At 42.3% G+C, this 25,593-nt stretch overlaps 1 protein-coding gene across 1 annotated transcript in view; it reads right to left on the minus strand.

The window, feature by feature from the left end:
* crim1 (cysteine rich transmembrane BMP regulator 1 (chordin-like)) overlaps positions 1–19,999 on the minus strand; it is a 35,165-nt gene extending 15,166 nt beyond the window's left edge. The window contains exons 1-6 of the mRNA XM_037695508.1: positions 19,696–19,999; positions 15,749–15,910; positions 15,315–15,488; positions 5,170–5,412; positions 1,933–2,112; positions 288–491 (exon numbers count right to left, since the gene is read on the minus strand). Coding sequence (XP_037551436.1) covers positions 288–491; positions 1,933–2,112; positions 5,170–5,412; positions 15,315–15,488; positions 15,749–15,910; positions 19,696–19,999 — 1,267 coding nt within the window. The remainder of the gene's footprint in view (positions 1–287; positions 492–1,932; positions 2,113–5,169; positions 5,413–15,314; positions 15,489–15,748; positions 15,911–19,695) is intronic.
* Between the last annotated feature and the right edge of the window lie 5,594 nt (positions 20,000–25,593).

The following is a 25,593-nucleotide window of genomic DNA, read 5'->3' on the forward strand; positions in this document are numbered from 1 at the left end:
AAAAAAGCAATTATGCAGCCTTCTGCTTTTAAATCATGCCGTAGCCTCACACACAGGTGGGTCTCATTTTGGCGGGCAAGGGTAATAAAGGAACACAAAGAACCCTACAGCTTGAAGAATGCTCTGCGGCCTCCCCTTTAATGAGCCCATGCAGATATGCTCTTTGTAGCAAAGCTAGAGGGCAACATGTATATGACCCTTCTGCAAGTGATATGAGAGTTAACATGTAGCTTCTATTAGCTTGTTGCTGCATATTAGACTTATAGTGTCACTTGGCCTAAAGCTACCTTCACAGAAGGGACAGCACTCTCCTGGGATCTTCACAGGGTTTTGGCAGCTCTGTTTGCAGGCCATAGCTGTACAGTGAGGATCCCCATCCACACACTGACAGAAGGTGCAGTCATCCTCTTTCCACTGCTCCTCATGAGCTCGCAGCTTATTATTTGCCCAACAACTGGCCTTTGTGCTGTCTGATGACAACAACTCCACATCTGAGAAGGAAAACAAAAGATGTAAACTTTACGAGAGAGAAAGTCAAGATAGGCTTTCTGCTTTGTGACAGCAAGTTCAAAATTTTACTATGTGAACTTGAGTGAGATTTGGTATTTTGACCCCCACATAAAGGCTGACGACATTCTTAAAATCTGGTTCTCACAGGTTCCACTGATGGTTTTAGCAAATGTTCGAACTAAGACATGAGTTTTAGCTCTGACCCCTGCAGGTAAAGACCAGGCCAAAGTATGATCACATACTGTAAATTTCCCTCCAAAGCAAAAAAAGAACGTCCCTTCTTGTTAGATCCAGTCATTATATTCACATAGAAGCCAAAAGTTATGAAACAGTTTAAAAACCACTTTGAGACTGTTCTGCTCAGCTTGAGGTAACAAGATGATGCTTAAGCCCAGTTACTTGTGTTGTTTTTTGGGGTAAAAGGTTAGATCACATTCTCAGCCTTTTCCTTATATCAGTATAAAACAATACATATTTGTCTTCCTTCATATGGAACAGCCCATTAAATGATCATGGAGGGAATAAGGAATGATGTAATATGAGTGTCCTCTGACAATGACTGAAACTTTGGCTGCTTAGGTCCTGATGAAGTTAGTGTCTACTGATCACAAACTACAGACTCTTTACTTGCTAATTGCCACACTATGGTTACCAGCTGCTCTCAGACTGTCTGATGTTTGAAGCAGAATTGGTAGCGCACAAAGCTTTTTGAACCTTCACTTAACAGAGCTCTCAGATCTGATAAAAGTGATCTGACACATAAAATCTGTTTGTTTTAATACTAAAACCATCAGCTCAAATATGCCAAAATCCCACCACTTGAGCTGAGCATAACTTTCACTGGCTTTATTACTTTGTGGGTTATGTTAGAATCTACCTTATTCACACACATAGAAATAACAAACCAGTATCATTTACAGCATATTTTTATGCACATTATTACATAATGTGTTCTTCATTGTGATTCATACAGTAAAAAAAAAAACAGCTTTCCATAAGGAATTAATAAAAACATCTATACCGTGTAAAGAACTGCAGACTCGTCCAACACTATTAGCCCACTCTTTGTCCTCTTCTCACTCTTACTGTATGCATCCTATTACCTGTAGCCATGTTGGCAGAGGCCAAAGCTGGCTCCCACCTCCATCTACAGGCTCCTGTCAGTCTATAATGTGGCTGCCATATGCCCGGCAAACCCTTCTTTTCTTTAACAATGCCAAAAACAATTATCAGAGCTCTCGACCTAGCTTTAAGCACATGTGATCAAGCCAGATCCAGATCTTAAGAAGCCACAATGTTCTTACTGAAAGTGTCCACAGTGGAAATTATGTGCGGGGAGTTTCAGGGTAGGCACATTTTGTCATCATTCAAAAGATATGAACTGAGAACATTGTAACTAAACAATCAAGTAAATGTGTGTACCTATGCAGACAGGGCAGCACTCGCCCTCAGGAACGTAGAAGTTTTCACATTCTAGCTCAGCGCACTCTGCCTTGGAGCAGAAGGAGATTCCTCCACGACACTGGCACAGCCAGCAGGGGTCCATGCGGTACACCTCTCCTTCCGAGAACTCCTTCCCATTGAAGACACACTTGGGAGAGACTACAGAGAAGAGAAAGTTAAACTGAGCTTCATATGGGGAGTGGTTTGTACTGAGTGCATGTTATTCGGTCAGGCGTCCTTCACATTTGTCCTACATTTACTTATCATGACTGTACAAGAAAAATATGCAGTTTCCTTGATCGTTACGGCCTTCATCGGTGAGAGGGAATCCCAACTTTGCACAACCAAAAACAAAGACAATTGTTCAATTTTTAATGTTGATGGAAACATTTATTTAATCCAGTTGGTTTAGAAGTTCTTAAAAACTGGAAAATGGTATTTCTCAGACAATGAGTCCATCGAGAGGATTTTCACATAAATCTATCAGATCTTACAGTGCATAGTAAATTAAAACAGTATGGATCTGAAGAATCTGGGCTCAGTTCTCTGCTGGCAGGTGGAGAGAATCACTTCACTGGCCAGTATTTACCAAGAGCATCCAAGCATTTAAAACCACTTTTAGCAGTGTTTTTTCAGCTTTGAAATTTCTTATTTACATCATGGGTGGACAAAAAGATCTGATTTTGTGTATAGTCAACAAGTGTACAGGAATATGTGCATAAATCTGGGACACTAATGGAAGAAAAACTTCAAAATAGCAACTAAAGGTATAGTTTCCTAAATTTAAATTAATTTAACCAACTATTCACAACTAAATGTGCAGGGTATTTTTTTTTTTTTGTACAGCACTTTGGCCGGTTGCTATGTTGTATTTTAAGTTCCTTAGAAATAAATTGGTATGGTAATTGGTATGGAAATTTTATAAATTAAAAAAAAAAAAACAGAAAAATGACACCTTAATGGTAACACATTATATATTCAATATAACTCAGAGGTTTGGATGCCTCAGCTTTTCAAGATCTTAAGTGGTTTATTTATTTATTTTAAATGCCACGGGACAAAGTGAGACAGTTTGGTTATGTAAGAAAGCCTCAAGACTCAAGAAAAAGTAGCCGCATTAGTAAGGCAAATGAATGCATTACTCAGATGCAAGCAGATGTGTGGGGGCTATGGTTTTTAGAAATAAGAGCAGAGGTCACGGCAGCATCTGTACACCATACTTTAGGTTCAGACTCAAAGTGTCTGAGCCAGTGACCCCACGCCTCTCGACAAGCAGCGGTGAACTCCTAATGCAAAGCAGGTGTGGCAGCAGAGTTGAAAGTGGAGTGAGGATTTTGTTGATCTTTTATTGTCTATCTTGCTGTTTTTTCAGCCTTCTTACCTCTCCTGTTCTTCATTCCTGCTATCTGACTTTGTGTGCATCAAAATCAAGCATGCAAAAGCACTTTAGCTGGGTAAAATCTAAAGGTGAAATTTATAGACTTCCTATTAATGCTCACAGACACATTACGAAGTCAAATGATGAGACGGTCACAACATTTTTGAATGTTTGTAATCTCCATACAACTTGCAGCACAGTAGCTTTTTGATCTTTATTTTTTATTAAAACAAGTACAACTTGTAAATTGATGTTTAATTGTCTGGTGTACAGATTCAAAAAGACAAAAATGATACTCCCATCGAGATTAATATTTGGATTTATCACTGTCTGCTTTCGACAAACAGGTTTAACAGAAGTCACCAACACAACCACGCTATCAGTTTCTGAAGACATGACTGTTTTTGGTTGTATGTTCATAATAACGTCAAGCTGTGGTCCCTGAGACTGATTAGGGTGGTGATCTCAGCCTTATTGCTTAACATCAGTATAAATCTTTCAAACTTGGCACCGCTGCCTGACAACGTGGGACGAATTTCGAATTTGTACCAGCCAAAGTGTTGAGAAACAGCAGCTAAACAGGATCATCTGTAACATCAAATGACATAAGGTCAGGACAGCGCTGCCAGTTCTGAGTTGCCTCAGATACAGTTGTCTTTCAGCCAATAGTGAAGCAGAGGAGACCAAAACACACAAGTGGGACTTTAATGTTCCTGCACATGAAGACCCTGATGAATTGCCAGCCATCAGCTCAATGGGCACTGGAAAGAAACTAATTAGTCCGAGCCACGAATGGAGAGACAGTGCAGGGGTGTGTTAGAATGTTTTCCACTGGATGGTGTTGTTTAGAAATAAAAAAGACTTTATAAGATGCTGCATTTGTTGCTGTTTTGTTGGAAACTTCTACAGGACTAGAAAGTTGACAAAGAGGCCCAGTGTGAGTCTTTGTCCAAGTCCCTTTCTGACATGGCACGCAGTCATGCAGTCCTAACGGACAGTAGGAGCAACACAAAAGGCATCAAGCCCCAAGTCCAAAGAGCAGCAGACACTTGTTATCAAAACACTGATCCCCCGGCCCCCACGGCTGCCATTCAGCCCCCGCTGGCATGCCGGACTCGATTACCCTCTCCACTGGCAGACTGGAGCGCATAAAAAGCATTCCCATCAATGAACTGTTGAACCTTTTGCCCTTCTGGATGTGTGACCAGACAGGAACCCTTTGACACTGCACTTCTGTTGAGCAAATTCATAGCCTAAGCACTTTTCTGGTCACTGGGCTTGTTAAGTCCATTAATTCCAGGACACGGCACTCGTTTATACATCTGGAAGGGCTAGATTGGGAATTTGTTCTGTTGGTAAAACAGGGAATATTTTTTGGGTGTGCAGAGTAAACAGGCTAGTGCCACAGGTCCCCTCCCTCCTAGCCTTCCTGGCTAACTGTGCACTTCGACAGAGGTGCACTGAACTTCTAATGACTGTTCTCTATTATTTTCTATTCTTTTGTCATTTTTTCCACATGATCAGACTTGCCACAGGCTTTTGAAACACGTACTGTACTTAAAATCCATTCAGACCATAAAAATGTGGAATTAACACAATAACAGTGTTGGAACTATGGTCATTAACTCTGGAAGGCGCTGACTCAGCGTGATGAACAGTAATAATACAATCAGCAACTTTCTTTTTTACTGTAGACGATTGTTCAGCAAGGAGAAATGCCTGACTCAAGAGGAACATAATTGCCTCCAGTTCACTGATGCATTTCACACCAACTGTGCAACTGCTGCTTGCAGTGGGAAAGCAATCAAAGAGTGTTGTGTACACTTCAGTGCTATCACCTTTCCGGCACTCAAAGACATCACAGCAGTCTCCTGGCTGACCGCTGGCCTGACTGAGTGGAACGAGGTGCTGTCCGCTCGGGCAGTGGGGCTTCTGGCAGGCACTAAAGTCACAAGTGCACTGGGGTGATATGGAAGGGCAGCAACCAGCAGGGGGTGTGTAACTCTTGGTCAGGACTGACCCCTTGGGGCAGGAGGGAACTGGCAGAGCAGGACATGTCACCCCAGCACACCTCAGCTGTTCTGCAAAGAAAACACACATGGATTTATATTAATACAAAGGTTTGACCTTCTTTTCTTTGCATACTACTGTTCTCCAAAAGGAGGTGAGGTTGTTGAGCTTTCATGTGAGAGTGCCTGCTTTAGAAACATTAAAAAATGCTTCTCATGGCACAAACTGACAGCTAAGAACACACAATCACCCAACAAATCTCTGCACACAACCAAAAAATCCTCTCTAGTTTGTGGCAGCTTTACAACCTTCTGTCAAAGCAGCGAGTGCAGCTTCCTCACCCTCTCTCTCTCAACACGACATGGTTCTCTGCATATCCTGTCGCCGCAGCTCTGATCCCACTCAGTCTGCTTCAACTGGCCCACAATCCAAACAGCCGCATGGTCTCTAAAACCAATCATTAATAGCAGCCAACCTTCAACAGAGCTTTACTTCATGCCAGTTTACAGACGCCCCTTCACTTAGCATACCAGGACGTATTTGTCCATTCATTTGCAGATCCAACATAATGCCCCTGATAGCTCTTGTTGGGGGGTGGGGAAGGGGGGTATTTGGGGTAATCTGGGCAAGGAGCTTAGGGGTGTATTTTGGAGCCTTTTCAGGAAAATAAAAGTGAAGCCCCTTCTTTACAGATATTTCTTGAGAACAGTAGCCTTCTTCCAAAAAAGGGGATTACTCAAACCAAAGGAGGGTGTTTATTTTGGTTCTCAGTGTCGCTGTAATGTACACAGGAAGGCGGAGGTAGGAAGAAGATTGATGCTCTATCCTGTAATCAATCAGTCACTAAGTTCTCCCTCCGATCCCCAGTTGTAAATACTGAGCTTAACACATAATAAGAAAGGGCAGAGAAAGTGGCAAAGCAGTAAAACTAAGGTATGTGCAAAAATGGGACAACTGGTCCCTGCACATGACACATGCATACAGGAGAACCTGAGTCAACAGATGACTGTGTTATATCAGCGTTAAATCAAGTTGATTTTTATTTTTACAAGCAATCCTTGACAATTTTTGAATACATCTGTTTTTTGACGAATGCGAACAGCTAGCCTGAAAATTGTACGGTAGTACTTTGGGTAAAGGGTTTTTTTTTTTCAGTTTTTGGCTGGTGGTCTTTCTGGATCAGTGCTGAAGGCACAGCACAGAAGATGAGCCTTAAACCTGTCATTCAAACACTGGCGAATGGATCTCTTTGAATTTTAAGCAGGTGCAGAGTTTAGATTTCTAACTCCACAAATGGACCTTCCAACCTTACTCCCTTGTTCTGTTTATAAAAGATAAATATTTCATTAAATCTGATCCTCTTCCACCAGCCACTTTAACAGTCATTTGATGTGTGTTTGACCCAATGCAAATATAATTAAATATATGTATGGACAAGGGGCTTTGACTGTGACTGTGGCAGTTTGGCGGGTGGAGCTAATGTAACCGACGGATGAAATTGAGAAGAAGAGAAATGTTAAACTCTTCTGGCTCCAGATAAATACAGCAGGAGTGTGAAGTGTCTGTACTGTACTGTTTACTCAAGCAACCCGGGAACCGTGAGGACCGCCACAAAGCTCTCATTGATAAACTTTGCAACTGAATAGTGTCAAAGTAAGTGAAGGAAAACCCCTAAATTAACGGACGGCTGAAACCCTTTCAAAGATTTTTGGCCTAATTTCTATGCCAGAGTTAAATAAACCTCAGATGGAAGTGCTGATTGGCCAATGTTTTACCTTCAGTGAAGTCTAACACAATTCACTGCTGCTCAGTTAAACTGCGTTTGCATTTGAAAAACCTCAAGCTTCTTTTTTTTCCTAATTTGCAAAAAAACGCACGGGCAATCTCGCACATGGTTCCGCGCTGAAAAACACTTTCTCTGCATTGTGTACGACTCTGAGAAGGCTGATTACTCTTTCAGTTGTGATAATGGCTGGGGTTAGAGAGCACTGGGAAAAGCAGCTGGCAGACATGTCATTGTCATTCAAATGAATTGAATTCTATGCATCTATGGAAATGGTCCAACCCTTGTAGGTCTAATTAATGTAATTTTCTTTTTAACGTGGAACTTTTAGGCAGCAACAGAGGTTGGGAAAAGTCAGCAGCAAATGGGTTTTATGCTGCACCGTTTCTGTCCCATCTCTAAGCACAAATGGCTGTAATTAGTGAGTCAGTGATTGCAGAATGATCCTTTGTATCAGAATGGTACAAACACTCAAGCTTGAGCAAACACAAAAAACATAAATTGGTATGCTTGATAAATTCTCTTTGCAGATCAGGCAATATGTGCTTTTTATTACTATAAGATAGGAAGGAATTGGAAAGCATTCCCTGCAACAATATGCAGTTTATCTTAGTTTCACACAAGTGAGACGTGGAAATTGCCTTGTAACCACAGAATGGTTTCGTCTGTAAACAATGTAAAGTTCTGACATCTCTGCAGCTCATTGAGGAAAAGAAAATATTTTATTTTTTCTTTCTTGCTGGATACAAGGAGTTCAGTCTTTCCTCTGAGCAGAGCAACTGAACCAGGAAGAGGAGGCTACGTTGACAGCCTGAGTTTACTCATGGAAAAAGTGCACAATGTAAGTTCTGTTCACTGACTGACTTTGGAAGCAAGTCAGTGGAGAACAAAGCCATCTCAGTCCGGCAGCGCTACGTGGGTTTTTGGTCTGTCCTCAGGTTTTAGAAAGTTGTACAGGGGATACATCGGGGCAGTCTCTCACAATAGGATGTGTGGGTATGACCCTTCATCAACCAGCAGTCCAAGTAACCCCCTGCCTGGGTTTAGGTATGAAGACCAAGGAGCAGGAGGGTGTCAATATGGCAGAGACAGGTCCAACAGGTGGATTCCCCAGACATAAACCAACAGGCTGCTCTACATGACGTTCTTTGAGTTTTTTAGCTGATTTGGCTGGAGTATAAAAAGACTGTGGGTGTGGGACAGTGTAGTTGTTTGTACTATCACCTCACAGCAAGGCGCACCCAAGTGCTGATCTCAACTAAGGCTTTTCTGAATGAAGTTTGGAGGTTCAGAACTACCTTCAAATAACTGATGATTTTACATGGCCATGTTCAGAGTGTTTAGAAAATGAATGAATGAAAGTGTTGTCATCCTAAACTACACTACATATGGAGAATAACTTGTGGTGTTCCACAAGATTCAATATTAGGACCTAAGTTATTTATAATTATGTCTGCCAAGGAGGTTATGTTTTTCGGTAGCGTTGGTTTATCTGTTTGTCTGTGCACAAGATTACTCAAAAAGTTGTGAATGGATTTTCATGACATTTTCGGGAAATGTTGAGGTTGTCACAAAGAACAAAAAAATTAATTTTGGTGGTGATCTGGATCATCATTCAGATCCAGGAATGTTTTAAAAGATTCTTGTCTGTCTGTGTACAAGTTGTTACTGCGTGAGTGACCCTAGGGTCTAGGCAAAGGTCTCTGAGTGTTTCTGGTTGAAAGACTGATTTTACTATAAATTTGGATTGAAACTTATAACATTTGCAGTAGATTCAAACTTATTTAGCTTAGAGGGCTTGAATAATTTGACATCAGGCTCTATTAATGAAAATATAACCAAACGTATGGTGTCTGGTGGTTTCAGAGAAATATAACAATAAAGCGATAATCTATTTTTTGTGTTCTGTATAAACTTTGAAGAATATTGGATACAAAAATACCTGTCTATATTGTATTGATCACTTCTAATTTCATATATGTGAGAATTAAGGGAAGTTCATTATAGCATATAAGGTAGAATATAATGTGATATTAGTTGACTGTGAGAGCTATATGATAATAAATTATGCATTGTGTTGTTTTGTGACATTTTGAATTCCCGGTAGTTTGGGTTAGAGATAAAAAGGATTCAGCTTGGGTTTATTCTTTATTAGGTGCTTTGTTTTATACTGTAAAGCGATTCATTAATATTTAAATGTGTTAAAAAAAATCAAACTAAGCTCATTCATTCATTCATTCATTCATTCATTCAAAGTAACTGTGGTCAAGAGAATGCCCACGTGTTGTGAGCACACTGATTCATCTGTGTAGGTTTGTGTGTGCACAGCAAATGTACATAACATGTGTACATTCCAGAGAAACTACTTCTTGCTGTCAAACTGCACAACAGTAGACCAGTGATGAAGAGCAAGGAGGAATTTAGTCCAAAGAGACAGAAATGCCACACCATGTATGGTTGTATCTGACGCAAAATTACACAACTTTTGCTGCTAGAGTGAGTGTGGTGAGCACGTGGTCAGTCGTTCCCACATTTTGGACGTGTCCTTCTATTGAATCCTTCTGGCTGGATGCAGCAGCAATCATATAAAAATTCCTGAGGTTTTCTGTTAGGGTAGGTCACCTATAAATCTTTACCAAATTTCTGAAGGTTCAAATGAAAGTAATCAGTACCTTCTGATGGTATTTTTCATTTTAATAAAGATAACCTATCGGAGCAAATCATAATGTGTGGCTACAAAAGGAACATGAATAAATTGATGGAAAATTGTGTGCCTATTGTGACTGCCAGACAGATTATTGGTTATAGTATGCCTTCTGAATTCCATGGAGAATTAGCAAAACTTATCCAAAATAAGCAGAATAATAGTATGTGCTCAAGACTAAGAGGAATCATCAAAACAGAGCATAACTTGTGTCACGTGTATCGTTTCTCCAACTCAGCCATAATGTGTTGCGAATGTAGAAAACAAGACTATGAGCTACTCGGAGTGAAGACAGCTATTTGATAAATTCTGGAAGAGGCAGTTGCGTAATGTATGGACTTTAACCATGGGAAGTTTTTTCTCTTCCAGAGAAGAAAGCAATATGACGACAATAAAAGTACCGTAGCTGAACATCAAAAGTCATCTTAGACTCTACTGGGGATACTTTGATTAGGTAATAGTTGTGGCTGAGTACTTGAGTAGAGGTTTTAAGCCTGGATGAAGGTAATAATTTAGAGCAGGACATGCAGGAGACTTGTTGTGCGTGTATTTTGGCTGTTCCTGCTGGACAAATACTGCTTGGCTTGGTCAGCGACTGACCAAGATAAGTAAGTGGATAGACAGAAATCCCAACAGGACTTTAAAAGATTTTTATTTTGTCTCAGTAGCCACACAGTATCTTTCTTTCCTTTTTCAATCCCACACATTTATTAATATGCACACGCTCTGGGAAACGACGAGGCCGCAGCTTCCTCAGACGGCACACAAACATTCAACATTGAGACATCTTGTGCCCCTGCCAGCCAGCGTGGGTCTGGCTCAGCCAGTAATAGCCGTGCCACAAAGAGGCTGCAGCCAAGCAGAACTAACAGTCCTTTCACAGGGGCAGAAAAAAGCAGGACGGAGGTGGCATACAAGGTCAGTTGGTGCTATGGCATCATACTGGGCACAGCTTCCCCGTCTGATGATCCACTTGTGAACTACAAGCTGTCTGCAAGGCACATTCCTCCAGTTTACACTTGCTATGCAAGGCCCAGTCGCTTCAGCATAATTCATGTTTACATGTATCTCTGCTTCTGATCATATGTTTGCATCAAGTGACGCCAGCTGCATGAATCACCAAAAATGCGCAACCTGCCGTTGCTTGTTTCTATCACTGAGCAACAGCAGGGGAATTCCTCTAAAACAGCAGTCTGGGGCCTTATCATGGTTGAAATATGTAAACCATCCCGAGTGTAAAACAACCAAACACCACCCTACCATGACCCTGGGGCCTGTACACAAATACCTCAACAAAATTGTTGGCTTCTGTTGCCATTTCTTATCCTGCTGCATCTGTCCTTCCTCTGCTGCACTTATCACATCCTCTTTCCTCCCTGACATGTGGGCAAAGCGTCTGGCGCACCATGTTGCTTCTGAATGAACGCAACCAAATTACATCAGTGTTTGCCACTGGAACACAGATGATCATCAAAATCAATGAAGCACACCTAAAATAATGTAAAAAAAAATATTAATCATTTGACATTTGTTTTTTGATATCGTGAAAATTGTGGCAAAAGGGATCAGAATTGTCAAAATAAGAGCTGAAACAGTTCGCTGTGTGTCAGAACACAACTTTGGAGACGTCACAAACCAAAATAAAGCCAGAACAAACCACTACAATGTGTGAGTTACCACTTCCTACAAAATACATTTATCGTCGGCTGATTTCAACGTAAATACTCTGAAAGTCGTGAGAAGAAAAAACTTAGTGTGTCTCTAAATCAAGTGGTGGATTTGTTAAATTTCTTCAGGCCTTAACTTATATTTTTGAATGCAGAATGCCTTGATGGGGACAGAACATTGCTAAACTGCACAATTCCGAACAGTAACCCACAAACTATTTTTATGCAGTTCATCAAAAAAAAAAAAAGTGCTAAACAGTCATGCTCTAATTCCAAGCGAAGAAGTTTTACTGTCAAACACTAGCAGAAAAAAACAGATCTTAAATAAAAGCTTAGAATTCCTTCAAAAAACACATACCGACCACCACACTTCATGTCAGAGTTTTAAATAACCTTTAAAATACATGTATGCATGCAATAACATGTGATATTGCTGTATCTGACATGATCTGTAAGTGCTTGGAGTACGTGTTATGAATGACCCTCAGCTACTACCACACCACGTTTACCATTAATACCAGTCAAATTCAATGAGCTAGAGCCATTTTTGTGTCAGCTAATGTTGATTAGCTGTAGCAGCCATCTTGAACTGGGTTGACTTCAAATATTAATGTGCACCAATTAATTACTTTATGAAAGTTTCTTTATAATCCATTCAGTGGTCCTTGAGATATTTTGCTAACAAGCAAGTCACTTAGTGCTTAGAGTACGAACTGAGGACCAATCTCAGCTATGATCACAAAATGTTTTACTTCTATAGCTGTAAAAGTGATTGAGTTATAGCCTTTTTGGGGTTTTCTAAAATCACTTTGCTGTGGCAGGCATCTTTAGCTGAATTGACTCCAAAACTTAAGTATTTGTAGAAGTTAACCCAATGATCACTTTATGAAAGTTTAATTAAAATTGATCTAGTAGTTCAAAAGTTATTTTGCTAACAGACAAACAGGGTTGAAATCAAAAAGCTAATGCTCAAGTTAAACGCAATGATCAGCACTTGTAGTATGTGCTGTGAATGACTCTCAGCTATACCCACACCAAATATTAGCAAAATATCCACTTTAAAATTCCTTCATAGCCATTTTTATGTGTTTTAAGGTGAGTTGGCTATCTTGTACACGATACAGACAGCCTTTGGAAGCAGACAGTAACAAGTACTTGTGCCAAAGACACTGAGTTTGGTTGATGGTTGAGTTGATCACCATGGAGTCCAAACACAGAATCTGTCCAGAGGAAGCTCCTGCCAGTGACAGACAAAAGGAAAATCTCTGCAGCGACATCAAGACAAACAAGATGGTTATCTCGCACAGACACAAACAAACTTAGGCACGCAGGCTCGTATGCGTAGGCTCGTTATGAGTTACTGTATCAGCACGCCGCATCGTGCACGTGTGCGCATTGTTCCACATGCTCATGTGCTATTTAACGGCTTCACACGTCCCCATCTTCTGCTTAATGAGGGGCGAGAAGAGGGGCGGGTCTGCGCTGCGGTGCAAACTCATAAGCTGCTGAAAAATGTTGTTTACACTGATGTGAGTTTAAACTGTCATCCAGTGGGCTCGGGCGAGCTTTGAGAGGAGTTGCACAACGCAGACAGAACTTGTATTATTGTAACACTAGAGTCAATGATACGTCTGCACAATATTAATGTTTGATGAGTGCACTTCCTGTGGGATTTACTACACAAATGACTCAAGAGAAACATCCATACAGCCATTCAGGGTGTGTGTAACATAACCTCTTTGTTAGCTGCAGACTAAATAAACTCAAATGTGACTATGGCATGAGATCAGAGATTCATCAAAGAAGATAAACACTTCCATGCTTCTTTTCGCTCAACTCGTCTGTCTTTTTTTTTTTTTATTCAGATTTCAGCAGAATTTTCAAGAAAGCATGTTTTATATGTAAGCGATAAGTTTTACTGAACATGTTTTAAAGTTCAGTGAGTGCCCTTAGTAGCAGTCTTGTTCTAGTTTGCAAATGCCACTCGAAACGCAGCCAACACTTAGCGCCTGTCAATCCAGCAGAGAGCACACAGTCCAAACGAGGAAACTAAACCATCCCTGCCAATGATGTTTTGCATATAGAAGTGTCAAAAAAAAAAAAAAGATAAACACACATTCTTGTCATCTCTCGCTTCATTTAGAGGATTCTTCTTTTCACCTCTGGCACAGAGGAGGTGTAAATGCTGCATTCTGTTCATTCACAGCTTAATGAGTCTGTCCTGCGCCTGAAGGTGTCCAACACTTTGTATCTCCATGGACCGTCTAAGCAGCTCTGCTTCTATAAATGCTAATAATCTCCATGCTTTTTAAAAAAAAATGTATCAGTCTGAATCATATGTTTTCTCTTTCTCCCTCCTCATCCTCCCCCAGGTTTCACATTCTGCTCTGTCATTATTGAGCTTTACAGTTACATGGGTACCATGGAATTTAAAGTCCCAAGGCAACAAAGTTCATGCTCAATCCTCCAGGTATCAAATCCAATAATTCTCAGTCAGGTCACCTGGACATTTTTTTTTTTTTATATATATAGAGACGTTTCGCCCTCTATCCGGAGGGCTTCATCAGTCTGATGAGTTCCAGTAAACTGAATCCCCAACAAGAAGTAAACTCCTTAAGTGGACCAACCAATTTGCTGGAGCTAAGATGGTTTCTGGGGGTCGTCCTGTCCCCCGTCGACTCCTCCCAGGCAGGCAGACACAGCCAAAGTGGTTCAAGGCAACAAAGTTCATGCTCAATCATCCAAGTATCAAATCCAATACCGGTAATTCTCAGTCAGGTCATCTGGAAAAAGATGACTGGTTAAAGTCCCAACGTATTTTGGTCATCAATAAAATGTTTATAGCCACACATATGGATCTATGACATCATGAATGCTCAAGCTATTTGTTCAAGAAAATCTTCAAAAAGTTGCAGAGTGATTTCTGCAAATGGATATTCACAAATCCAAATTAAGAACCTACATATATCCTTAAAGGTATGCATATTGCCCAGTGTCTTTTATGGCAAAGTTATAAACCACGATCATCTTATGTTCCGAAATGGCAAAGTCGATAAAACCTTGAAAAAAATTGTTAGAGCTGTCAAGCTCAGAGTTATGAATGATTCACAGATTCTATGACATGAAATTTAATCTCAATGTCTGTAAAATTCACAGAGTTAAAGCCATTTGTGTGTTGGCTAATGATGATGCCATCTTGAACTGGATTGACTCGAAATGCCCATCATATGTGGACGTGCAACCACTGATTACTTTCAATAAGTTTTGTTCAAATATGTCCAGTGTTTCATGAGATATTTTGCTAACAGACAACTAGCATTGTCATCAACAGTTTATGCTCAAGTTATTAAAAAGAGCATCTTGTTAAATGTTTAGCACTTGGTGTATAAATAAATAAATCTCTCAACTACAACCACAATAAATTTTAGCACAACACTCCTAAAATTGACATGATTATATCTGACTTTGTGTTTTCCAAAGCCAGTTGGCTGTGGCAGCCATCTTGAACGGGATTGGCTCCAAAGGTTATTCAGTCGTAGATATATATCCAGTAATTACTTTCTGCAAGTTTCAATAAATTTGGCCCATTAGTTCTTAAGATATTTTGTTAATAGATGGACACTAGCACACACTGACAGACAAAAACATTATTGTCTACCTTTGCCTTTCAGAGGAAGGTGATAAAAAAGCTAGTTTCTGTTACGTGATGTAAAAAAAACAACCCTGGCGTTGTGGAATCTGTAATAAAAATAATAGAAAACACGAGCTGAGCACAACTACTGCTGTGTGGCTGTCCGTCTCGGGCAGTTTTTCGGTTACCTGCTGCTTCCTGGCACTGGCTGCGGTTAATGTAGGCAAAGTGGTGGCGGCAGCTCTGAGATTCACAAACACAGCCCTCAGCAGTCAGGTTGCATCCGGAGAACGTGCACGCAGGATTAGCCGGTCCCACGTACTTCTCTCTGTGTCTCTCCCGATGCTCGTGTCTCCAACCGTCTGAAATCCACACAAACCGCAGTGATCAATGAGTCGCACACAAAGGCGGCACTCAGGGGTGATCTAGAGACCGCAACATATAGCCTGCACTTGTGTGTCATCACTATGATATGTAAGTATCATTAGTCACATCAGAGCAACATCTGTTTTGGATTAGCTCCTCTCTATGAATAGCATTCTCTAATCTAACCCGGATACTGCTGTCTGATCATTACATCTGGGTCTTTTAACATAGACGGAGGCGGAAAGAGGGGGATTACCTGACTTGCCGGCCTTCAGACAGGTTTCTCTGTTCGGATAGGTGAAAGATCCCAAGCAGGAGTGCCGTGCATCGCACACACACTGACCCCCTGCTCTGTCACAACCTGTCATGAGTGGACAGCGCTCATCCTCGAGGCCTGCTTCTGGATGGTCAGGAAGTACTGTGGAGGACAGCAGGGAGACAAAAAAAGTTGTTTAATTAGGATCAAACATAACTGGACAGACTTACAAGCAAAGCATAAATTATTCTAGAATAGCCAGCTCTGTTACAAGATACCCTGATAGAACCACCACCAAAGTGGCCCTCCTCCTCCTCTTTGTGCCACACTACAGCTAATAAGCACATTTGTTTGCTTTTGTTTCATAGTACGGGGCCCTCCCAGGGTTTCCATCTTCTTTAGAGCCTTTCTCTGAAATGAGTCTTATTCCAAGATTCCACAATTTTTAGCCCCATTTGGAAGCAACTTTACAAGAGGAAGGAATGTCCCATTGGATCCACCAAGATCCTGGGATTAAAGGGCTCCAACTAACACTACCCTCTGTGTTACTCTCACCTTCATGAATGAACAAACAGCAGAATAAATAGGGTAAGACAAACCGTAACTTTCCTAAGCGCAGTGCTTTCCTAAGCATTTAGCTATTATACTTTTAATCAGTGGTGTAGAAAAGCATCACTGCAACTTAAACTACAGAATACCTGTTGTCCTCTCCAGGGAGTAACACATAAGAACAATGCACCAGAAGAAAAAAAGTTATGTCAAAGGTTTCAAACCTGACCATGACCTCTTCATGGTGCTTCTATCTGATAGTTGCCTATGGATGCAAAAGAAAAATCCTTGTCAAGTCCACTCTATAACAAGGTGATTCAGTGATTGCGAAAAGATAATTTGTAATCTTGTTTTCATTTGTAGTAGATAATACAAAACTTGTAGATCAGTCCAATACAGATAACGGATGTAACTGGGACTCTGTGTACATTATTTCGTTCCACCACATGTACCACATGGGGTGCGAATGACAAATAAAGAACCTTGAATCCTTGAATAACCCATCCCAAGAGAGATTTAAGTGAATCAGTGCAACAGTAGAAAGTGCCATTGCAAATACTTGGACAGATACTGCTGATGACTCCTGCTATTCAGTAAACTCTGGCCAGTAGAAGCACTGAAGGTAATATTACCTTTAACTTGAGCCAGCCGCTGCTGTTAATGGCTCTCCCAGACGGTCAGCGGCCTGGCAGAACACAAGCTACTTGTCCCATAACTTTCCCTGTGACTTACCTTCACCCTAAAACGATCCACACCTACGCATTTTTTCCACCACGAGGCTTTCCTGCCAGGGTACTTTCGTTTGAGATGTTAATAGAGCGGGCCTGTGCGAGGTGCTAAATCTGGCAAGTAGCAGTCAAAACAATCAATGAAACGCTGGACATTGTCTTGACTAAATTTAGCTTGTCTCCATCCCCAAATAAGCCCCGTGTGTTTTATTCTTCCCCATCCTAGAACCCTTCAGCCTGACCCAAGTCTGTTATGGTCCCGTCTTGTTATCTGTCATCCGGTCTGGCATGAGTCTAGCTAAAGTCTATAAGGCTTCTTTGCGAGGGGATTCCTCTCTCGGCTACTGAGACTGCTTGTCTTGGCATCCAGAGCCAGGATGGGAAAGCTGACCTCTAGAGGCCCCGAGGCTGATAGCGAGCTTAAAAGGAAGTCTTTGAAACGTTAGATAATACCAGAGGAAGGGAGAAGTAGAAGGCATGTGAAGGAGTGCAGTGGACACTGTGTCCCTGTAAGACAGGCATTCTGTTACGTGGTATGTTAAGTGTGTCTGGAACTTAAAGGAATTTGGCTCGAGAGGATTGGACGCATTGATAAGGTTTGAAACAAATCACTCTCACTCCATGAAACTGACCTGAATGATTAGGTTAACAGGTTAGGTGACATCTTGTCAGAGCAGGTGTATGTAGGCTTCAGCTCGACTGCACAGTACATTTTATAATGTACTTTTGTCATCATAAGGACTTCAAATACAAGAGTAATTGAATCAAATAACCAATATTGTTTTAGGTGAGGCACAGCAATCTCGTAGGGTTTGTAAAACTAGTTTTGGTTGTTGTACCTACAGGAATAATCAGATATATACATACCAAAGCCTTGGTGTCAATGTCAGCTTGTTTTCCTTTGAGAAGAGACACCTAATCAATAAAGTTTTCCACTCAAACGATATGCAACATGCCACTTTAACTGGTTTTTTTATGCTAAAACACTAAGAGGTTTCGACCACCCAGTGAATCAAACCACGAGCGCAAGAATGAGATCAGACAAACTGAAACATTTCTCCCCTTCTATTCTTGACTGCAGCTATAATCACTTTAAGACGTTTGCAGCGTGAGGAGGGAAATCTGGGATCAGCCTCCAGTAGCCTACCTACCGTGGCCCCTGAAAACACACTGGGAGGTGTTGATTTACCCCCACCCAGACCCTTTGGGATATCAAGGCTGCGTGTGTCTGATTTAGGAGGTCAGGAGCGGCAGCAGCAGGAGAAGCATGACTCAGTCAGAGGAGCCATAAGGTCTCCTGTTTGTTCCAGAACTGTTAAGCTGAAGAGATGTCCTCCAGACGCCGATGAGGCATAATCACCACCTGCATCTCCTGGGAACACCTGGCAACAGACGAAACAAAAAAAAAAAAAAAAAAAAACTTGGACCACCCTACAGAGGAATGATGGAGTAGCAGGGTCAAGAGATGCAGACACCCGCCAAAAGCTGCTTACTCTTAGAGCCTTGTCAGTCCTCTTCAATCATCCACAAACAAGCGTGACGGAATACAGGTGGCACGGCTGGAGGGGGTCCATTTGTTCCTCAATGGAAAGTCAGCCTCTCTGACTTTGATGAGGAACCTAGAACCCTGTGGCATTTTTTTGAAGTTGGCAAAGTGACTCAAATTGTGCGTAGAATGAGCACATGCGCCATATAAAAGCTTGCAGCTCCGCTTGGTAGAAACCGAACAGTGGGGCATTGTGGTTTTACACACTCCAGGCAGAGCCACACACTGATGTGCGCCTGAAGAAAAATGAAAACGCAGTCCGTTTATCGCATCTCCGAGAACTTTTAGACTGAAATAAGCTGGCCATGAGAGTCCACAAGTTTCACACAATCACGTTTGGTTCTCTTCTTATCTCGGCTCCATTCTAAATGTTTTTGAAGCAAAAAGAACAGGACCTGCTACTAGCCCAGCTGAGACCTTGTGCCAGATCGCTCCTGCCAGACGTATTGTCACGCCAGGGAGAATAACAAAGCTGCTGAACATGACTCCTCAGTTAAGAGCCCCTCAGATATGGGAGCTGATCCAAGCAGCAGGAGACACTGATAGTCCCAAGAATGAACTGATAATTATCACGCACCGCTGAAAGCGAAGGTGGAGCGATAATGTTTTTGTCTGTCTGTGTGTATGTGGGGGTATAGTGCAGCATCAATGAATAAAGCTCTCAGAAAGTAATCACTAGTTACATGCTTACCACTGATTTAACTCCAATTTAAGATGGCAGCTACCTTAAACAACTTTAAACACACAAATGGCTCTAACAGCCAGTTTTACAGATGTCTCACTCACATGGTTGCTTAGATTTATCCCCATCACATGAGCACTGTACACATTGTGCAACACTTTCACTTAAAACATTAGCAATGATTTTATGTCTGTCAGCAAAATATCTCATGAATCAATGAATGTGGCATAATGAAATTATCAGTAAAGATGGCCACCACAGGTAATTGGCATTGGCAAACGCATAATGGCTATGACCCAGTCAGTTTTACAGATATAGTGAGCTTAAATCTGGTTTGGTAGTAGCTGAGAGTTACTCAACACTCTGCTGACAGATCATACATGAGATTGCACATGTTATTTCACCTGTATCTTTTCAACTCGACCATGAGAGCTGCGCTCACCTTTACACACCCCAGTCTCAGGGATGGTGGCAGCTCCTGTCGTGTTGACAGAGGCGCAGGTCAGCCCCAGGGCGCAGTATCCGTGCACCCAGTCCGGACCGCCGCACGTCTCCCACTCCAGCCGCGCGCACTGATCGCAGCATCCGCAGGGATCCCTCGCCAAACTCCGGCCGCGCTCACAGGCACCGCGCGGCGCTTTGACCGGACAAGTCCGGAGGTTACAAGGCGTGCACTCGTGAGCCAGGAGCGCGCGCACCAGAAAGAGGACGTTCAGCGAAATAACGGAGCATTTTTTGCCGAACATGTTTGCGAGATTCCTTTCTTCTCGGGGTACTTTTTTATTTATTTATTTATTTTTTTTTGCAATGAACTGGTCCACTTCTGTCACATGAACGAGACGCGCCCCCCCCACCCAAAAAAAAAAAAAAGTAAGTTGTCAGAGCTGCTGGAAAAAGTTAAGTTTCACGAGTTCTTCACCAGAAAGGCGCCACGAGACAGGACAGGAGTGTGCGCGGTGATCCAGCGCCTCATCCAAGGACACATCCAGCACAAAGGAGTCCTCTGGGGGGGTCGCTGCTCCTCAGCTGCATAGAAGATGTGAGTCTTAAATTGATATCCAGGCATATAAAAATTAGCAGCGCGACCCTCCCCCCTGCGACTGACACAAGCACCGACCAATCACAGGGAGGGAAAGGAGGGCGGGTTTATCCGACCTGCCCCTGTGTTGCGCAATAATTGGTCATCCATACGTGTTGCTCTGTTTACAGGGATGTTCGTGGTTACATTATTGCCCGCCGCCGTGGGTGAAGACGGAGTGAGCTGTTAGCAAAATATCCCATGAATCACTGAACGGAGTTAAATGAAACTTTCAGAAAAATAATCTTTGGTTTCAATTTGATTACATCCATCCATCCATCCATTATCTTTACCCACATCTACAACTTATTTACAGTATTACCTTTTGGAGTCAGCTCAATTCAAGATGGCCTTAGTGAAAGCAAAATTGATTATAACTCTGTGAATTTGATAGCTATTAAGATAAAATTTGGTGTTGGGTAGTTGAGAGTGATGCTTAGGGCATACTTGAGTGCTAAATGAGTGTGTTTTACCTTTTGCTATTAACTATTAAAATCAACTGTCTGTTAGCAAAATATCTCATGAATTACTTGATGGATTTTCAGGAAACCTGCAGAAAACAGTCGTTGGGTGACCATGTACGATTGATTCAATTATGGACTCAACCCAAAACAAGATGACTGCCACAGCCAGCTGACCTCAGCAAACACAAAAACGAGTATAAATAGTTGTAATTTATAGATAATGAGCTGAAATTCGGTGCATTTATAGCTGAGCATCATCACCAATGAACACTTTGAGCACAACAAATTGCAACACAAATTTGCTTCATACCACAACATAAGATGTTGAAGTCAGCCCTGTTAGACTGTTAACAAAATATCTCATGAACCACTGGATGGATTTTGATGAAACTTTCAGAGAATGTACATCTGTAGTTAACTTTTGGAGTTAACCTAATTCCTGATGGCTGTCACAGCTAATCAGCCAAAGCAAACACAAAATGGCTATAAATCTGTGACTTTAAATATATTTAACCTACAGTTTGGTGTGGTAGTAGCTGAGAGTCATTTACATCATGCACTTTAAACTAAAAGATCGTGAAAGAACTTGCAACAATGCATGATATAAGCTCAGCATATTTTTTAAGTTTGATTTAAATAGCTGTATCAGTAATTCTGTCATTTCTCAATATTATTTTAGTCTAAAGCTCTACCATGAAATAAGGTGAGCTATATGAGTTACTTCAAAAAATGCTGGGCCTTTAATTTACAGACTTCTTTTAGAGAAAGGATGTTGTCTGTCAGAGAGTTCCGGTTTTATCAATACATCATTTCACAGCTTTCTCAGCTGTGCTTATTGTTGTATTTGTGTATACAGAGGGCTGAGGGAAGGTGAAAGATCATGTCATATTTGTTGAAGCAGTGTTTATATGCTCACATTGACAAATGGATGGTGTGGGCAGAGGGTACAGCTGGCGGCTGGCTGTCACAGTGTTACACACCCTGAAAACACCAGACCTCCCATTCTCTGCTTCTGTGTTTCCCAATGCGGAGCCGATCGTATGGAGTTCTCCTCAATAACGCAAATTTTTCTCCACCGTGTCAGCACACCACCTCCTTCATTTGCAACATCTGCCTGGAGCCAGCCGCTCCAACACAAACACAACAGCCAGGAAACTGGCCCCGTTACACGCATAATCAAGTCCCTGCAACACAAATCAGCTCTTGTCCTGTGGCCTCTCCCTCCACCCTCCCTCTCTGCATCCTCTGCTCGAAGCGCTCATTAAATTGGTCGATCTGCTGTCTGGTGGCTGGACACACAACAGATCGGACCAGGACCATCGAGAGCGCAGGTCTCCAAGCACTTACGGAGAACAAGACCAGATGCCAGTCCTCATCTGAAGCTCCTTTAGCAATCTTGGACTAGGGGGTTGGGTTTGGTCTGCTCATGAAGTCACAAGTCTCTTTTCTCATCTTTTTCACAACATAAACATTGTAATTTGATCTTAAAAGTGTTATTTCCCCTCTCAGAGGGGCAAATCAGAAGTAAAAACTAGAAAGCACACTCGTTAGACTCCCTTTGAGTGTCTTGTGTCAAATGTTGCATCAGCGTGGTATTTGGCATGTTCGTTAAATATGTCCTCAAATGCTACAGTGACGTTTATACAGTCCAAAAAGTGTCAAATGAATGTGTTTAAATGCAAATCTCTGCACAATCTGCAACCCTTGGCGTTGGTAGACTCCTAATGGAGCAAGCAGGAGGAAAAGGTGAGGCTGCGAAGGGCGTTTTGCACGTCTTGAATAACTGTAGTGTGTGCGGTCTAATGATGTTCTGAGTCACAGATCTCTGAGAAAATACAAGTCATCAGCTCTCCGACATGGCAGTGCCCTGTTGCAATGACAAATATTCAGGCCTTTTCTTCTTGTGACCTCATCGCTCCTGACCACACCACAATGAGGTCTCGGGGTGTGGGGATCACTTCTACAGATTAGTTGACCTCTCCTCCTGCCACACACTTGTAGTCTCACTGCTGCGGAGGCCTCGGGCTGATGGTGAGGATGTGTTTCCAGGAGCGTAGATAGGTGTGAATGATGGTTGTGCAACGATAAAGGGGTGAACATGGAGTGGGATATGGAGTGTTGATCGCATGTCGAGTGGACAGCGTGCAGCACACCTGATTACCAGTCTGCAGACGTTCTCCCGCAGCGGACCGCTTATCTCTGCATGAGCGCATGCAGGACTGAGCTATACTTGTCTGACGCAGTCCAATGGGTGGGGGTATAATGGCAATGCATACTGACAGCTGAAAGAGTTTCAAAGCAATTCAAACATCATCTAAATAGTGGAAGTATGGAGCATTTAGTGTGGAGACTAAGCAACACATTGGTTAATGAATGGCCTGTTTGAAGCTCGGCACAGATGAGATCATCTGGTTTTTATGTGAGCAAGAGGAAAAAAAAAAAAAAGAAACATAACAAAAAAGGTATTAACAAGCTTCTCGTAAATTTGGCAAAAATAAAAATATTCTTTGTGAAACAAGTATTTTTGTGTGTGTATATATAAACAACTATACAACATGTTGAAGTAGTACCAAAGACCATTTCTTCTCTTTTCCATTACAGCCATTAAAAAGAACTCACAAGTGCTTTTGTTTTTCACTGTGGATTGTTTGGATTATGACAAACAAAAAGAGAAACTCTCTTGTAAAGTATTGTAGCAGATTTGAGGTAAAGTTTGTGTGAAAAAACTACATTTCTACATTTTTTTTCCCCTCTGATTGTCAAATTCTTTTATGTCCCTTGTCTCTCTGTGAGGTCTGGTCCAGTTGTTGTTTTTCTTGCAAGGACTATAATAATGTGTTTTGACACCATCATATCTCCTGTGATCTTTTTCTGAGCAGCAGAGATTCACCTCAGAAAAAAACAACAACTTTGAGCCTCTGTTGCTGTATGGTGACGCTCGAGCTTCTAGGGGTCACTAAGGTCAAATAGTCCTGAGGGTTCAATATGCACCTTAACTTTGTAGTATGTGAAATGGCTGCTTTGTGTTAAAAGGACATAAATTCAGTGAGTGGTGCATCATCATGTTGTGTGAGGTGCTGCATCCTCTCTTTAAAATACTGTTGAATTAAAGCACTGAACCATCTGAATGGAATTTGAACAAATCCATAGATGGTTATTTTGATTTGCTCCCTGGTTTGTTCAACATCTTGGTTCGAGATAAAATACTTCTACAGATACTGGATGGAATGCTTTCAAAATATAACTGTTAACATTAAAACGATTACAATACAATAACAATATGATTTATTAGTGGTGTAACGGTACTGTGAGGGTTTTCAGGCAGGACAGGAAAGAACCCAGTTGTGCAGGCAGGACTCGAGAGGCAGGACGTAACATAAAATACTTTTAATGATAAAGTAGCAAGGCTGACGTGGCAGCAACTTACATGACTCGGAACAGTCTTGGAACATGACAGACCAGGACAGGACAAGGACTATACCCAACGAATGAATGAACTGACAAATAACAAGAGTAACAGATGGGCTTAAATACACAGACAGGACATGAGACAGGGGTGAAACTAATCTTAGGTAATTAAAGCGAGACACTAGGAAGTACAGACAAAGCTCACCAGAGGGTGCCATCCTTACAGTACCCTCCCCCCAAGGACGCCCCCTGGCATCCCCAAGAAACCCACCCCAAAAATAAGGGTGGAGGGCACGAGGACCACACAAGGATCAAAACAAAACCGACAGGATCAAAGCCTGGGATCTGAACTAAACACACGGGGAACACAGAAATGTCCAGATGGCCAGGAGACCATCACAAGACTGGACAGACATCAGGGTGGGCGACCAGGAGACCATCCATCACTGGGCCAAAGTTCAGGTGGGCAGCTGGGAGGCCATTTGATGGGCCAGAGCAGGTCAGGAGGATGGCAGGGAGGCTGTCCAGCACGGGGCCAAAGTTCAGGTGGGCGGCCGGGAGGCTGTCTAACTGACCGGAGCAGGACAGGTGGGCGGCTGGGAGCCCGTCTGACATTGGGCCAAAGTTCAGGCGGCCGGCCGATGGAGACGGACACCCTAAGGACACATGAGTGTCCAGCACAGGGAGCGAGGAGCGGGAGGACCATTGTCTCTGCAGATGATGGAGGAGACATGGCTACAGGGGGTGTGTGTTACCTGTTTTTCAGTCTGTACAGCACTTCGGTTGGCCTTGTCACTGTTTTAAGTGCTCTATAAATAAAATGGTATGGTATGGCATCCCTTCAACTACTGCAATGGACTCAGGTTCTTCTGCAGCAGGGTCAGGTTCTTCTGCGGCAGGGTCAGAATCTTCTGCAGCAGGATCAGAGTCTTCTGCTGCAGGATCAGCAGGAGATGTGGATCTCTCAGGAACAGACTCAGGAGACATGGATCTCTCAGGAACAGACTCAGGAGATGTGGACCTCTCAGGAACAGACTCAGAAGACGTGGAACTCTCAGAAACAGACTCAGGAAACGTGGATCTCTCGGGAACAGACTGAGGAGATGTGGAACTCTCAGGAACAGACTCAGGAGGCGTGGAACTCTCAAGAACGGACTCAGGAGGCGTGGAACTCTCAGGAACAGACTCGGGAAGCGTGGAACTCTCAGGAACAGACTCATGAGATGTGGAACTCTCAGGAACAGACTCAGGAGACATGGAACTCTCAGGAACAGACTCAGGACCTCCTGCAGGACCTCCTGCAGGACCTCCTGCAGGCTCGGGACCTCCTGTAGGCTTGGGACCTCCTGAAGGCCCGGGACCTCCTACAGACTCGGGACCTCCTGCAGGC

Source organism: Nematolebias whitei, chromosome 21 (assembly GCF_014905685.2).
Source record: "Nematolebias whitei isolate Nwh7 chromosome 21, NemWhi1, whole genome shotgun sequence".
NCBI lineage: Eukaryota > Metazoa > Chordata > Actinopteri > Cyprinodontiformes > Rivulidae > Nematolebias > Nematolebias whitei.